Here is a 17,959-nt window from a genome sequence, read left to right on the forward strand (position 1 = left end):
AAGGAGGCGTCACTGCGTTCGGACAAATCCATACACGCTACACCACATCTGTTGAGCAGATGCCTGACCAGCAGCATAACCCAACGCGCTTAGTCAGGCCTTGAGTGCATGCTTACATATTTGTGTACCTATGAAAGTGGATTTCATTTTACGTAATTTCGCCAGAGGACAACACTCTCGTTGCCATGGGTTCTTTTTCAGTGCGCCAAGTGCGTGCTGCACACGGGACCTCGGTTTATCGTCTCATCCGAAAGACCAGACGCTCAGTTTGATTTTCCAGTCAAACTTAGGAGAAAGGGCGAGAGCGGGATTCGAACCCACACCCTCACGGACTCTCTGTATTGGCAGCTGAGCGTCTTAACCATTCTGCCACCTTCAACAAACAACAACAACAACAACAAACCGAAAAAAAGAAAGAAGACACTCTCAAGTCCATACAACCCCCGACCCCACCCACACGTTCCTTATCAAGCCAAACTCACCCCAAACCTCTCTGTACTCTCGACCACTGTCCCCCCTTATCTCCCCCTGCTGTGCCTGTGGGCATTGTTCCTACCCACACCCCTCCCCCCCAAAAAAAATCTCTCTCCCTACCCCTTCCCTCATCCCCAAGTCACTTGATCCGGGTCACCATCCACCGCCTCGCCCCCTGTCAAGGTCACCTTCTCTGCCGCCAAAGGGTCAGGGTCAGGGTCGAGGTCGTGATAAGCTCAGCTCCTCTCATGGACCAAGGAAGAAGATTTGCGCACGCCAGGTTAATAATGCCGGGTTGTGTTCCCCTAGTGCTAAATGTCAACCAGAAAATGACTCAGAACTCGGAAATGTTTTCATATGGGTCGCCGGCCTTGACAGGCCCTTGGGCCACAATGCAAAAAGGACTCAGATCTGGAAGGGGTCAGAACAAAGGTTCATCACGCGTGTCCTCTATGGAGAGGAATTTGTCCAAACTGATTATATTTCGTTGTTAGAAGCAACTTTTTCACAAAAAACAAACAAACAAACAAAAACATTTAAACTGGCTTTTTCTTCTGTTTTGCATTATTTCTTGTGTTTTTGTTTGTTTGTTTGTTGGCTTTGTTTCGTCTGGTACTTTCTTGGTTTATGCTCATATACATGCATCGTCATTCGGCTGAGACGATAAACCGTGGTCCCGTGTGCAGCATGCACTTAGCGCACGTAAAAGAACCCACGGCAACAAAAGGGTTTTTCCTGGCAAAAATTCTGTAGAAAAATCCACTTCTATATGAAAAACAAATAAAACTGCACGCAGGGGAAAAAAGGGGGTGGGGGTGGCGTTGTAGTGTAGCGACGCGCTCTCCTTGGGGAGAGCAGCCCCGAATTTCACACAGAGAAATCTGTTGTGATAAAAAGAAATGATTATATACACAAATGCAAATAATATAACACATTGTCACATGGTGAAAATTTTGGTCTTTCTCGCTCAGTGCAGTGGAGAGAGGGTTTTGCTCAAGTTACATCCCCGCTCTCTCGGCCAAGAGGGTTTCAGGACAGTCGGCGTTAGGATGGTTCCCAAAGGCCAACTAGCCCCCAAGGCTGCAGCTCTAAGAGCCAGTGCAACCTTGCCTCCTTGTTTGAGAGTCATAATCCTTCACACACACACAAAAAGACTGATTTGTAAATGAGTTAACCATTCTTCTAAATTTTCTTCTTTTTTTTTTTCCTTCGTGTTTTTCTTCTATCAGGCCAATTACTCTGGTGATAATGAATTTAATCTCATGTTAATATTGATATTAGCATTATTTTACTATATTATGTACTGTTTGTTTATTTGTTTTATTTCATTATTTCATTACTTACTGTTCATGAATGTTATTTGATACAATTGATAATATGGTACATCAGCCGTCATGATAAAATTGAAGTGCAACGTTGTGAGCACAGTATAAGCTTTAAAGCTTGTTGATGCTCTTTTGTTCATTCATTGCATTGTAATCATGTGTATTCTTGAACAGTTAAAGATTATTTAAACCAAATGACTTAACACTGAAGTGGAGACACCATTAATCATACAGCTATTAGTTTACTGTTGGTCCAACTGTAAGCTGAGGAAGTCTCTGATTTCAGCACAGCGTTGGGCCTAAACTGGATTCAGTCCCTAACCAAAGCAAGTGGTTAAGGGATGGACACGGAAAACGCAAACAACCGGATATGATAAACAGTCCAAACGAACAATAATGGTTTGAGACTGTGTGTGCGTGCGTGATGCGTGCGTGCATGTGTTTGTGAGGGTACAGTGCTCTGGTACGAGTGTAAAAGTGTGTAGGTATGTTAGTATGTCCGAACAGAATTCTATGTTCGAAAATAAGAAATATATCAACGCTCATGCAATTTTGTTTCTAGTGCAGCGTGTGTGTGTGTGTGTGTGTGTGTGTGTGTGTGTGTGTGTGTGTGTGTGTGTGTGTGTGTGTGTGTGTGTGTGTGTAAGGGAGGGACTTCTCTCTCTCTCTCTCTCTCTCTCTCTCTATATATATATATATATATATATATATATATGTGTGTGTGTGTGTGTGTGTGTGTGTGTCTGTGTCTGTGTCTGTGTCTGTGTGCGTGTGTATGTGTGTGTGTGTGTGTGCGTGTGTGAGAGAGAGAGAGAGAGAGAGAGAGTGTGTGTGTGTGTGTGTGTGTGTGTGTGTCTGTGTGTTTTCTTCAGTTTAACGTCTATTCACTATAAGTGTTTTTAGACGGAAAGGAGTAAAGTAGTGTATAAAGGAAAGGGAATGCATGTGAATATTAGTGTAAAAAAAGAAAAGAAAAAAAAAGTTCATGTTATGTATCAGAGGAAAAGTATATTATAAGAAAAAGTCTAAAGAGGTTGTGGTGTGTATTGAATGAGTTGTCATCTCTCTCTCTCTCTCTCTCTCTCTCTCTCTGTGTGTGTGTGTGTGTGTGTGTGTGTGTGTGTGTGTGTGTGTGTGTTCTATGAAATGCATTTTGTTTTAATCTAAGCCTTATTTACTTCATAGCTTTTATAATCTGATTCATCTCTTAAGTGTGCTTTTTCATTCATATGAACACACTGGATGTTTTCCATTGTCAGATAGCAGTTCATGTGTTTTTAAGGCATGTCTATAGTCAACTGGATGATGTAAAGCGCTTTGAGTACATTGGTGCTGGATATCGCGCCATAGAAAAACTATGTATTATTATCATAATTATTATTGTTATTATTAACGTTCTCCTGACATTCGTCCTTAGTGTCACGACTGTTCGTCATGCTGGTGTCGAAATATGAAACAAGAAAATGCGGCATTTGTACGCCTTCCTTCCCCCCCATCCCCCATCCCAAACTGCATATAAATTTGTACACACACACACACAGACACACACACACACACACACACACACACACACACACAACACAACACACACACACACACACGCGCACGCGCGCACACACACACACACAACCCTGACCTTAGGAGCATGAATGTTGAGGTACAGGCAGTCTTCGCTGGTACGGTTGAAGCCAGGGACGTGCAGGTCTATGTAGGTGACGCCCATATGGTGCTGCAGGCACGCCGGGGGCAGTTGTGTGGCTTCCAGCACCCCCGACCACGGCAGTGGGGGTTGAGGGGGCTGAAACAGGCACACCCGTCACTCCCCCATGAAGCAAAACTAACAAAACAATTAAATTGTAAACAAAAAAGAAGATTGTGACGTGATTGTGAGTTGCACACCACCGCCAACGCCCAAACAAGAATTAAATTTTGATCATTCATTCTCTGCGGAAAAGTTTCTTTGTCTTGGACAACAGCAGAATTAGATTCGGAAACCAGGTGACATTAACTTCCTGTCTACAGACTACAGAGAAATTCGTCAACGCCTTCTTGAGATAGCATGCTGAACAAAGTATACCTATGTCTATCCGCTGGTGAAAAGAAGGGTAAAAGTCAAGCAGTGTCAAACGTATTCATACTAGAATCATTATTCGCTCCATATTCCGTGGCCTAGTCTATAGAAATTCTGTGGAAATTCATTAATGTTTTTTCGAGGTATTGCGTTGTTGATTTGATTTTTGCTTTGCATCTCCTAGAGGTCATGAATCCACGCGCTTTGATCGGTACATGAATGCACATGATGATGACGATGATGATAAATATAACCATGATTATTGCTATATTAATCACTGATCATTATTATTATCATACTGATGATGATGATGATGATGAGTATCATTATTATTATTCGTAGTATTGGTATTGTTGCTCTTGTTTTTGTTCTTGTTCTTCTCATCCTCCTCCTTCTTCTGCACCTTCTGATGATGATGATGATGATGATGATAAATCAAATTCCCTGAATCCGGACACACACCTAGGAACACTACCAGAATCCAACTAGTTAACTGGCTCTGGACCCAAAGCCTGTACCAACACTTCCACTACATTACATTTCTCCTCACCTCCGCACTCTACATTGGCTCCCCATTGAAGCGAGAATTAAATGCAAAGTTCCGTGTCTCTGCTATTCTGTTTTCCACTCCGCAGGACCTACATATCTTTCTGACCTTATCAGCATTTACACTCCTGCAAGAAATCTCCGCCCTTCCTCTGACTGTTACCTTTTGAAACTTCCTCGTGTCAATACAAGAACCTATGGTGAACATTCTTTCTTCTTTGCTGCTCCTCACATCTGGAACAACCGTCCTCATCATATCCGTGCATCTGATTCTGTTTCTGCTTTTCGCTCATCACTAAAAACTCATCTTTTTAAAACCTATCTATAAGCACTCCCAGCTTCATTGTTCTCCAACACCACCCATGTCAGCTCACTTTGGGTGTATGTAGAGTGGGAGGGGGAGGTTGTAACGCTGAATGGACATTAAAATCTTTGTCTTGTCTTGTCTCTCTGTCTCTGTCTCTCTCTGTCTGTCTCTCTGTCTCTCTGTCTCTGTCTCTCTCTCTCTCTCTCTCTCTCTCTCTCACACACACACCACACACTCCAACTGCAAACTGCCCCTGATTTTCAAACATCGCCAAGCTCTTTTCTCCCCCCCCCCCTGCCCCCCAGTACAAGTAGTGGCGAGATATTCAGTTACTACTGGTGGGAGAGGCTTTCAACCTGGTAAAAGAGGGAGAATGGAAGGCAGAAGTCAAACAGACAGACAGAGAGACGGACAAGTGAACCACATGAAACCTGTGAGCCCCGTAGTCTTTCAGCCAGGGAGAAGGGGAGGCCGGGGGGACGGGGCTTGGGGGGGAGGGACTGGGGGAAGGGGAGGCGCTGATAACGGAGGCTCAGCTTTCCAGAACACTTAGTGATCAAATTATTGTCACTCCTTGGGCCGGGGCTTACTTAAAGACAGCATCATCAGGAGATACAGAGAAAGAGAGAGAGAGAGAGAGAGAGAGAGAGAGAGAGAGAGAGGGGTGGGGGGGGGGGGGGGGGGGGAGGAGAAAGAGGAGGAAAATGGGGTGAAATTAAAAAAAAATCAAAAGAAGTTTAGAACACCCCCCCATACCCCCCTCAAAAAAAAGAAAAAAAGAAGAAGAAGAAACCGAAGGAAAATAATAATGAAACAGCACTTACTTTCTATGGGGGTAGGGGTGGGGGACAAATAATACAGAATGTAGAATTGGTAAAGAGAGAACCCGTTTTTAAGTAAACTGCAATTAGAATAAGTAATACGAGAGAGAAACGGGGGTGAGGGAGTGGTGGGGGAGGGGGAGAGAGAGAGAGACGAAGAGGAGTGAAATAGAGGGTGTGAGGGAAGAAGGGAAGGTGTGTGTGTGTGTGTGTGTGTGTGTGTGTGTGTGTGTGTGTGTGTGTGTGTGTGTGTGTGTGTGTGTGTGCGTGTGTGTGTGTGCGTGTGTGTGTGTGTGTGTGCGTGTGTGTGTGTGCGTGTGTGTGTGTGTGTGTGTGTGTGTGTGTGTGTGTGTGTGTGTGCGTGCGTGTGTGTGTGTGTGTGTGTGTGTGTGTGTGTGTGTGTGTGTGTGCGTGTGTGTGTGTGCGTGTGTGTGTGTGTGTGTGTGTGTGTGTGTGTGTGTGTGTGTGTGTGTGTGTGTAGGGAGCGTACGGTGTGTTTTCTATTCACCCCGCCCCCCCCCTCCCTCCCCCCCCTCGCCTCTCCTTCACCCCCAACGCTCTCCACCACAAACACAACAGACGAACAATTATGACAAGGGCCGGACGCGGAAAGACAAACGACGCTTCCTTTAGATCCGCTATAGTATCCGAAATCCGGGTCACTCACGACGGTCCCCGACTTCGTTGTTAGAGAGTTTCACTTCCGGTTCCAAACGAGGCAACCCCCCACACTCCCTCCCCCCCCCAAAAACAAACAAACAAACAAAAAAACAACAAAAAAACAACAACAAAAAACGTACGACGCGACCGGAAGAGACTGTGAAGACTTGGAACGAGGAGCTGTTCAGAGTGGATGAGGTGGTGTGAATGGCTGTGTTCTCACACTGACGTCGTTCCTTGCCGCCAGCCTTCTGTGTACGTTTTCAGGAAAGCGGCTGGCATTATTAGGTTGATGTCGGGTTGCGTTGTCTTCTTGCTCTCTGTCTGTCTGTCTGTCTGTCCGTCTCTCTCTCTCTCACAGTGTGCGTGTGTGTACTTTGTCATCTTCCATGCTAAGTCCATGCTTTTGTCTTCACAACAGTTATTCGTACTCTGCAAGGAAGCTGCTTGAAAGAAGTGACATGTTGACTTTTTCATGATTTATAAATATGATAATGAGAAGAAGAAGAAGAAGAAGAAGAAGAATGAGGAGGAGGAGGAAGAGGAAAAGGAAGAAGAGGAGGAGGAAGTGAAGAAGAAGACAAAGAAGACCATCACCAACAACGTCAACAAAAATAGAGGTGGAAGTACGACTACTACTATTACTGCTTCTAGTAACCACAACTTCTACTACTACTACTACTATTACCACTAGTTAGGATGATGATGATGATGATGATAATAATAATAATAATAATAATAACAACAACAACAACAACAATAACGATGATGATGATGATGCTAATAATAATAATAATAATATATTAATAATAATGATACCACCACCACCACCTTAACCACCACCACCCAAAAATAGAAATAAATAAATAAACAAATAAACAGGGCGTGCGGTAGAGATAGAGGAAACCAGGAGTTCTTGAGCCTCGCATGTTCAGAATGAAATAATGTGTACGAATCATTGAAATTCCACTATCAGTTTGAGGTCTCTACTGTCCTATCGGTTTCCTTTTCTTTGTTCCGTTTTCATTCTGTGAGTCATGCATATTGAAATATCTCGTGTCAGTTGATAAACGATCGATGAATTACATAATCTGCGCCTGTGGCGGAAGCCGTACAAAAATCTGCCTTAGAGTCGTGTGTGCCAGTTCTGGATTCATTTTCTTCCTTCGATCCTCTGTTTTCCTCCCGCTGAAATCACCTCACCCACGGTTTCTAAATAATAATGCTGTTCAAGTATTCGTTTCGTGTCAGCATAGCTTATTTTCTTCTCAGTTTGAAATATTAACTTATCTATCCATCCATTCATCCATCCATCTAGTTAGTCCTTCACAAAATGTATCACATACATGTGTTAATGGGAATAGTTTGGACATTTGAAAAAAAAGGAAAAAAAAGAGGTGATTCTGAGCTGTGAACGAGAGAGAATGTGTCAGCATTATTACACGCCAGTCTATTCGTCGTCGTCGTCGTCGTCGTCGGCCTCCTTCCGTCTCGAGAGACGATGGCTGCACCAGAAATGTAGTCACTGCCGGGTATTGCACTTCCTGCTGTGGCTGTGTAGACCTATGCTGGAGTGGCGATCTCTACTGCATGTGGGACAGATACAGGTAGATACTGCTTGGTTTACAGAATTTGACTTGCGTGTGGCTCTTTTTCTCCTCGGTGAGTCAATGCGGCTTCTCTCTGCTTGTTTCACCCCTCTCTGAATGGCAGATTTCCAGGGTCCACGTGAGTCCGCAAGGCTTTCCCAGGACAGGACATCACAACCTGTACTTAAAACTCCGATTTCAAAACCCGAGCAGATGAAGCTCCTCAGCCGCGGAAGGCTACTCGTCTAGAAGGACAACTCCAAGCTCAAACCTCCGCTGCCTTGCGGCTACATCTTCTTCAGGAAAAGGCTAGGGGAGTAAACCCTGACAGAAAATCCGGAGTCAGAGTCCCTAAGGCGGTCTTGAGTTGTAACCAACTGCTTTCCAGCAGCTCCTGTGTCGTCCCTGGTGACAGGTGTATTGGCTTCTGCTTTTACCCTGGGGTCAGCTAGAGGCGAGGAGATGGGGGACTTGCAGCATGGGCAACGGCTTGTCCTCCATGTCAATCTGCCCAGGCCAGTCTATTACAAAGACGAATGTAGTATAGGTACACTGGAATAGTTGTAGCAGCACCACCACCACCACCAGCGCTAACACAATTTGTAGCAACAGCAGCAGCAGAATTTTCAGTGATCTGGAACCGAAAGATGTGTGTGTGTGTGTGTGTGTGTGTGTGTGTGTGTGTGTGTGTGTGTGTGTGTGTGTGTGTGTGTGTGTGTGTGTGTTCTTTTGTTTAACGTCTTTCCACAGTTGTGATATTAGACGAAAATCCATCTCCTTCCCAACCCCATCCATGCCTCATTTCATCACTACTTTCTCTGTTCCTCTCTCCTGAATTTACATAAAAGACTATAAACAAAATAAAACAAACTAGTCAGACATAAGTTGTTTGTCATTCAAAAACATTTCCTGTGGAAACCGATAGGGCTACAGATACAGTAAACGAATAGTGAAAAAAAAAGAGTTTTTAGTTTGTTCACAATATTAAATGATATGCATGGGGGGTAATTATACTACCATTTATATGTCACATATTTTTTTTTATAGCATCCAGTCATAGTCTGTATATTGAACTGGTGAGTTTTCTATTACTGTAATGTCCTACTGTTTTAGAGAGAGGGGGGGGGAGAGGGAGAGAGAGAGAGAGAGATAGTGCATGTGTGTTCATATGTGTGTGTGTGTGTGTGTGTGTGTGTGTGTGTGTGTGTGTGTGTGTGTGTGTGTGTGTGATTCCACTCCATGGCGGTTTACCTGAAATGTTCTAAACTCACTATGTTTTGGCCAGGTGAACTCACTCTCTCTCTGCCTCTGTCTCTCTCTCTCTGTGAATAAAAAACGTTTTGAGTTCTCTCTCTGTGTCTATTTCTGTCTTTTCTCTCCCTTTCCTTCTTTCTGCCACCTCTCCTCCCCCCCCCCTTTCCATCCCCATCTTTCCTTCCTTTTCGCTCTTATAATTATTATTGTTGCCTTTAAAAAAATATCTCTCCACGTCCCTTCCTGATGATGTCTGAGGTAAGCCCCTGCCTGAGGAGTGACGACAATAACTTGATCACTGTGTGTTTCCCTTGCTGCCTGTGGAGAGCGGACTCTTCGCTATCAGCTCCCTTTCCCTTCCCCTAGCTGATACACTGAGGCTCACAGTTTTCACGTGCTTCTCTAGGTCTGTCTGAATGTATGCCCTTGTTTTTTTTTTGTTTTTTTTTAATTATTACTCGTCGCCGAGTTCAATGGTAACCATGCGTGTGTTATTTTTCTTATATTTCATTTTCGTTGTATTTTATATCTTTATTTTTCTTTGTGTGTGTCTGTGGGGTGGGGGGTGCAGGGGGGTTATTATAATTATGTTAATCAGACAGCTGTAACAGCCAAGGCATGGAAACGTGGACTGCTTGATGGTGCTGAAGATTGGGAACGCACAGCGAACCTACCAGAGGGCAAGAAACACCCAGAAATCATCAGAAAGAGCGGCATGAGACCTAACATAGTATTCCACTCCAAGGCAACGAAACAAACGAATCTGATTTAATTCACTGTGCCATAAGAAAGCAGAATGGAGAAAGCCGACATCTACAAGACCGAGAAGTATGCTAGTCTCGCCAGCAGCCTGAGGGAATCTGGCTTCCAAGCAAAATCCTCGCCATAGAGACTGGTGCAAGAAGGTTTGTGAGCGCACCTGCCTACAGCCTCATGAAACAGCAGTCGATTTCTGGCAGAGAGAGGATACGGGCTCTCAAGGCAATGGCAGAAGTAGCAGAAAAGATTTCCAGCTGGATCTGGTCGAGGAGGAATGAAAGTAAACTTCATAAGGATCAAACTAGGCGTACGATGGCTCAGTGGTTAAAACGCCTGCCAGAAAAGGTGACTCAGTCCTAAAGTGGCCACCACCCTGGAGACGCGGGTTCGAAGCTGCTGAGGACCAGGAAAAAATTTTTTTAAAGGCGGCAATACAAGGGCATCCAGGAGTCATGACCCGGGTGCGGCCCGGCCCCCTTAGAGTGTAAGGAGTTCAGGGCCGACATACTTGACTGAGGGGGGCTTCTTCTCTGAAGACCTTGTACTGTCCAGCTCTCCCTAGAGTTTCTTATCACTTATGACTGTTAATCACACGTGCATTATTTTTTTCGGGGGTGTGGCGGTTACTATGTCTGTCTCACGAACTGCTTACAGAGGGGAAGGATGTTCAGGAATTAACAGCAACTCTGAACTATTATCGTTCATTTCTTGGAAGTCCACAGCAAACGATGAAGAGGTCAGTGACTCCGGAGATGGGAAAGCAGGCCCAAAGGGAGACAAATGCGGCTTGCATTGTGGGCGGGCAATAAGATTATAAAAAATAGACGTTCGATACATGACCAGATCAGTAAAGATGCCCTATGCATGGAGGGTAATAGGGAAATGATTCTCATCATGAACAAAATCATCAATGAATTTGAGTTTGGTGTTTTTAAACACTGTGAAAAGCTTTGTTACAAATGTAAAGCAAGAACGTAACAGAGTTTGGCATTCTGGACGTGTTCACCATTAATATCAGTGAGATCAAGGATGAAAGAACAGTACATTTACAGGAGTGTATTCAAAATGACATTGGTCAGCTGCTCGACATAATAAACTATTTTTAAAGCTTTAAATACAATTCGCTTTGGTATCCTGGAATATCAGCTAATTATCAAATATCATCATGTTGTAATAGAAACTGTCGAAATTATGAGCAAAGTCTGAACTGGAATTCAGTTGCAGTTACACAAGCATTTTTTAATACTCAAAGGTGTGGAAACTGTTTTTAAAAAATGCAGGGACAAAATGACATGCTTCGTTTTCACAAACAATAATATTCAACCACCACGTCTAAATTCAACTAAACAATAAGGAAGTCTTGAATTGTCCTCTGGAAAAATTCTGTAGAAGAAATCCTCTCTGATAGCTACGCAAATTATTATTATTATTATTATTATTATTATTATATAGCGCTGAATCTTGTGCAGAGACAAATCAAAGCACTTTCACACCATTCATTCACACGCATGCATAACTCTAACACTGGAGAAACTGAAGACAGGGGAGAGAGGCTATTTTGGGAAGAGGTGGGTTTTAAGACAAGACTTGAAAGTGCTGAGCAAATGTATTATGCAATAGGTTCATCAATATATATATGCATGCGCTCAAGGCCTGACTAGCGCGCCCCTGAGTTATTCTGCTGTCAGACATCTGCCTAGCAGATGTGGTGAAGCGTACATGGATTTGTCCGAACGTAGTGACGCCTCCTTGAGAAACTGAACCTGAGTAAGATGTGGGGGAGAGAGGGGTGAGAAACGTGGACTAAATGCTTCAGAAGAGTCCTACTTCTGGGTGTTTTTTTTATATTTTTTAAAGTTTTTATCACGACAACATGATCAGCAAGGCACGTTGCAAGCAAAATGACGACAATTTTAGGTGAGTTCACACATGTCTCTTTGTGAAGGTCAAGGTATTCGTGTCAGGGTTGTGTGTCTCATCAGGGCCGTAACTCTCCGTTTTCACGTGCTCACGTTGAGTTGTGCAAGTTGTCAAATGATGTGTCCACCTCCATGTCTTCTTCGTTTTGCAGATTATAACTTTTATAGCCTACATTTTTGTTTTGTTAAACCTTATATTGCCTTGCTTGTTCAGAATCTATAAATACGACTCACTTTGTTGGAAAAAAAAAAGAGCTGCATAGTTTTAAAAAAAATGAATAGAGGCTAAAAATTCATCAGTAATACATTAATATAGCATTTCATTGAAAAGAATGTGAAGACATCTGTCACATAATTTATCCGTATTGTCTCAAGAAATATTTATTTATTTACTTATTTATTTATGCATTTATTAAGATGTTTTACTATAGCGCATATTCTTGAAGCTCTATGCATTTTACAATATCATGTCATTGCCAACATTGTCTGTTGCATGTTTCCATGACACTTTTCATTTCTCTTTTCCTGTCCATTTGCAGGTAACCCTATATAACGACAACAGCAGAAAGATGTTGATGAATGAATGTAAGATTTGTGGAATGGATGGGTGAATGATGGAGAATTAAAAAATTGTTGAAAAAAAAAGAAAAAAAAAAGACTACATGATCAGACCACCCAGTTTCTCACCTGATGTGAGAGTACCTATAACATTCCAGACTCATCCCCACAGGTAAAAAAAAAAAAAGATTTAAAATACGATAAAGACCTGGAGGTTAGGGTTAGGCTTGGAGGGGTCTGTACCATGTCCGAGGAGGAAGGTGGCAGAATGGTTAAGACGCTCATCTGCCAATACAAAGAGTCCGTGAGGGTTTGGGTTCGAATCCCGCTCTAGCCCTTTCTCCCAAGTTAGTTTGACTAGAAAATCAAACTGAGCGTCCAGTCATTCGGGTGAGACGATAAACCGAGTTCCTGTGTGCGTGCTGCACTTCACGTTCTGAAAAAAAAAAGAACCCATGGCAACGAGAGTGTTGTCCTCTGGCAAACAGTCGAAGAAATCCACTTTGGTAGGTACATAAATCTATACACACGGCACTCAAGGCCTGACTAAGCACTTTGGGTTATGCTGCTGGTCAGGCATCTGCCTGGAACATGTAGTGCAGCGTAAATGGATGGATTTGTCAGAACGCAGTGACGCCTCCTTGAGAAACTAGAAACTGAATCAAGCAATTTTTATTGGCGGGGAAGGGAGGGGGTGACGGGGGAGAGGGGAGATAAGGGGAGAAGGAGGGGAACGGGGGGCGAGAGAAGGAGACGGACAGAGAGGGAGACAGACAGACAGACAGACAGACAGACAGACGGATGGGGGAAGAAGACAAACAGAAACAGAGTCACAGAGAGAGAGAGAGAGAGAGAGAGAGAGAGAGAGAGAGGGAGGGAGGGAGGGAGCGGAAAAGAGAATAAAACGTTTCACTCCCACCACCTTGAAAGAGAGGCAGACAGACAGACAGGTGGGGAAAAGGAGACATACAGAAAGAGACTAAGTCAGAGAGAGAGGAGGAGGGGGATGGTGGTGGTGCGGACAAGAGAAATAAACGTTTCTCCCCAAACCACCTAGGGAGAGAGAGTGTGAGGGTGGGGGGGGGGGGGGGGGGACGGGCAGGGACAAGAGATAATCAAACGATTCACCCCCACCACCCAAGTTAAAGGCCATGTCCAACTGTGCCAGATAATCGCTTCCTCACCCCGGCGCTCAAAGGGCATGTGTGACAGATCAACAGCCCCCGTCCTCGCCTCGATTTTTGGTGTTCTTTTTATGTCGGAAACAGCGATGAACACTCTCCGTTTCGATCGAGGCTGCCGAGGCAAAAACGATACTGAGAGACAGCTTCAGGAAAGCATGGCGCCAACGTCTGGACATCAGGACGGAAGACGAAAAGGACGGCATCCATGAGCTGGACAGAGCGGCACAGGTCAGACTGCGAACGGCACACTGTAAGCTTCTCCCCCACCTCTACCGTCTGAAGAAATAAATGTTGACTGACCAGTGCCCTTGTGGCACAGGCCCACAGACACCCTCCCATATCCTGCAGTCCTGCCCCACCTTCGACGCTCTGAGACCAGGGAACGCGGAAGAAGAAGAAGAAGATGATGAAGATCGAGGCTGCCGAATCACAGGCTGAAGATTCGCTGAAAAAACAATTTACGGCAGTCGGAAGTTACAGAGAAGATGGTATGCACACAAAAGACCGACAACAACAAAGGATACTGTATTCGCCGGTCACAAAAACAAACAAACAAAAACACACACACAACAACAACAACAATCAAAACCAGAATTGATAAAATTCAGAGCGAATGGTCTTCAGCAGCTTGGATAACCATAAAACAAAAGCGCACAATAACAGAGACAAAATTAATACCACATTTTACGAACAATATCTCGAATCTTTTAATTAAGTTTGGCAAGGCCATGTTGTAATTTCAAGACCTAAGCCCTGAAAAAGTTGACTTCAAGGGCGTCTAACAATAAATCCCTAAACTCAACCACTTTTCAGTATCAAACCTGGTGCTTCCCATCAGCTTGTACACAGGCAAGGAAATAGTAGTGGTGCCCACCCGTCTCACAAGACAATGGATGTACGCGTCTGATGGTGTTTGGGCTTGAACAGGATCTACGATAGGCAGGACAGGACCACTCCTGGACTGACATTCTCTTTTGCAAGACCTGGGAAAGTCGATCTGATTGGACCGGCAGCAACACGTGCCCCTTACCCCGTGCCCCGTCTCCCGCACCCCTGTTCCCGACACGGTGTGTGGTTCGATTCTCCTCGGCTTGATCTATCCACGTTTTTTTTTCTTGGTGGTTTTTGTTTTTGTTTGTTTGTTGTTTTGTTTGTTTGTTTTCTTTTGTTGTCATTGTTGAATGACTGGAGCGATATGTTTACGCGTACCCAGATTCAAACACTCCACTGATGGACGCCGTTTTGCATTTGGAATGAACGTCCTCTTTCGCTTCGTCAGGTCTCTGCACTCAGCTCTTTCAAGTCTGGCCTTAAAACCCACCTCTTCACAAGATAGCCTCCCTTCTCTGCCTCTTCCTTGTCTTCAGTTTCCTCTTCAGTTTTAGAGTTATGCGTGCGTGTGAATGACTGGTGTGAAAGCGCTTTGATTTGTCTCTGCACAAGATTCAGCGCTATATAGATATTATTATTATTATCACTATTATTATTATTATTATTATTAAAGCGCTTTCATTTGTCTCTGCACAAGATTCAGCGCCATATAAATATGATTATTATTATTATTATTATTATTATTATTATTATTATTATTATTATAGCTGTTTTGTTTCTTTTTCAGTCTGCTTCCAGCAATCATGATCCACGGCGGTTTTAGTTTCTGTTTCAATTTCAATGAAGTCTGAAAGCATGCAGACTGGTCAATACACGCGACACCACATCTGCTAAGTAAAAAGAAATTAATAAAATGGGTGTGGGGGCGGCGGGGGGGTGCAGATGCATTACATATGCAGAAATCCATTGTGTTCGTCTGGCTTCGAAAAGCCTATGCTGTAAGTTTGATTAAAAAGAATAAACAAATAGGTAAATAATTAAATTATAACACAAGGTTTGTATAAAGAAATACAATAATTAGACAGAATAAACACGTAAGTAAATGCATTAAAGTATAACATAAGAAAAGACAGATCCAGTAGAAAGGTCCACAGCAACACATTCCCACCTGCTTGTACCGGTGGCAAAAAGAGGTAAAGACTCTTTTGCCTACATGTCTGTAGCGGAGGTGCGGACGCCTAATAGTTTGAGGTCCACTCTCACGTTCGACGCAGAGGTGTCCTTTTGATATTCGTCTCTTCTCAAGCCTCCGACATGGCCTTGCCGTCTGAGACGTCGCTGGCTAAGGACTTACAGCAGGTTTCTGGACCTGGTCAAAACCTGTACCTCAGTGTCACGAACCGCGTCGAGACCCAGCATGCAGGCAACGCAGATGGTGGATATTCAACTGTTCTTGTCTGGAGTAGGTTCGACTTAAACTTCTCATGTCGGGGGTAGTTCAGCTTGAATTCCTCTTGTCTTGAGCAGGTTCAACTTGAAAATCACTAAATCACTCGTCTGGGGTAGATTAAACTCGAACTTCTCGTGTCTGGAGTAGGTTCAACTTGAACTTGTCGTGTCTGGAGTTGGTTCAACTTGTACTTCTCGTGTCTGGAGTTGGTTCAGCTTGTACTTCTCGTGTCTGGAGTAGGTTCAACTTGTACTTCTCGTGTCTGAAGTAGGTTCAACTTGTACTTCTCGTGTCTGGAGTAGGTTCAACGTGAACTTCTCATGTCTGGAGTAGGTTCAACGTGAACTTCTCGTGTCTGGAGTAGGTTCAGCTTGAACCTGTCATGTCTAGAGTAGGTTCAACGTGAACTTTTCGTGTCTGGAGTAGGTTCAGCTTGAACATGTCATGTCTGGAGTAGGTGCAACTTGAACTTTTCGTGTCTGGAGTAGGTTCAACTTGAACCTGTCATGTCTGGAGTAGGTTCAACTTGAACGTCTCTTCTCTGAAGTAGTCTGTCCACATCTCGCTGTCGTACATTCAGGGTTTGAACTGTTTGATGCCCAAGTTCAGCCCATAGTACAGTATGGATCCGAAATATGGGGTTTGGATAAAGCAGCGTATGATATTGAAAAAGTTCATACTGATGGTCTGAAAAAAATATTTCGTAAAATATCAGAACGCCGAATTATTTGCTTTGTGGTGGAATGGATATATATCCCATATATTTAAACTCTAGTGTGAGAATTTCTGGTTGAAATTAACTGAAATGAAGAGTCATAGATTACCATATAAAACATATAGATTGTTACATGATTTTGATGAAAGGGGAAAACACACATGGGTTACAAAGATACGTACAACATTAGATAAGTATGGGTTTTCATTTTTTGGCACAATCAGGGTGTAGAATCTGTTTCAGGCTTTATGAAAGTGTTCAAGCAAAGAATTATTGATTGTAGATGGCAAGACTGGGATAACCACATTCAAACTAGTGAAAGGTTTCAATTTTATAGGACTTTTGAATATGGCCACTCTAGAGAGTCGTATACACAGGTTCATAAAGAATTATTTAACTAAATTTAGATTCGGAGTTTCATCAATATGCAAGCATTCATTAAGATTATAGAAGTCCTTCATTGCAGCTAGTATGTCCATCATGTAAGTCAGCCGAAGAGAATGAATTACGTTTTGTATTTCTTTGCCTTGCATATAGTGATCTTAGAGAAGAATTCATTCCAAGAAAATATTATCGTGATCCATGTATATTTCGGCTGAGCCTTTTGTTTTCATCATCCAACGAAGAGATAATTTGGAATTTGTTACTATATTTATATAAAGCCTTAAAAGGACGTGCAGTTGCTGTCAGTCAGTAATATCTATTGCCAGATGATATGTTTTCTTTGTATACGATTACGATTGTAACTTACTTGTTCAGGTCCCTTCAGACTGGGCCGATGGTCTTCTGAATGAATATCATTTCATTTCTGTCTCTGTCTCTGTCTCTATTTGTCTCTCTCTCTCTCACCCTCTCTATCCCCCCTTCCCCTCTTGTCTCTCTCTCACCCCTCATACTACATTTCTTTTATTCTGCAGCCCCCTTCTTTCCATTATTCTATCGTGAGAATACATACAGCACATTTGTATCAGATATAGGCCTCAGAAAACTTCTCGGCATAAAGTGGCAAGAGAAGATCCCTGACACAGAGGTGCTCACTCGTGCAAACGTGCCCAGCATCTACACCATCTTGATGCAGGCCCAGCTGCGCTGGGCAGGCCATGTAGTTCGCATGCCAGACAACCGGCTCCCCAAGAAACTGCTGTACGGCGAACTCCCCCATGGAGGCCAAAAGAAGCGCTTCAAAGACACTCTGAAAGCTTCTCTGAAGGCCTTCAACATCAGGCACGACACGTAGGAGGTGAATGCAATGGACAGACCAAAGTGGCGTTCAGCTGTCCACAAGGGCGCCAAATCCTGTGAGGCCAACAGAATCGCTGCAGCAGAGCAACGCAGACAGGCCAGGAAAAGCAGTGTCAGCAAGTCCCTGACAGCCGCCACCATCCCCTGTCCACACTGCATCAGAACCTTCCGGGTGCGGATTGGCCTGACCAGTCATCTGCGCACCCACAGAGCCCAACCCACCCACCCCCAGGATGACTAGATGGTCCTCGTCG

The 17,959-nt window shown here is 43.8% G+C and overlaps 1 protein-coding gene across 1 annotated transcript in view; it reads right to left on the reverse strand.

Moving 5' to 3' along the window:
- The window catches only part of LOC143280580 (acetylcholinesterase-like), a 60,731-nt gene that overhangs the window by 24,343 nt on the left and 18,429 nt on the right, over positions 1-17,959 (reverse strand). The window contains exon 3 of the mRNA XM_076585283.1: positions 3,436-3,597. Within this exon, the coding sequence (XP_076441398.1) occupies positions 3,436-3,597 (162 nt within the window). The remainder of the gene's footprint in view (positions 1-3,435; positions 3,598-17,959) is intronic.

Source organism: Babylonia areolata, chromosome 3 (genome assembly GCF_041734735.1).
Source record: "Babylonia areolata isolate BAREFJ2019XMU chromosome 3, ASM4173473v1, whole genome shotgun sequence".
Taxonomy (NCBI): Eukaryota; Metazoa; Mollusca; class Gastropoda; order Neogastropoda; family Buccinidae; genus Babylonia; species Babylonia areolata.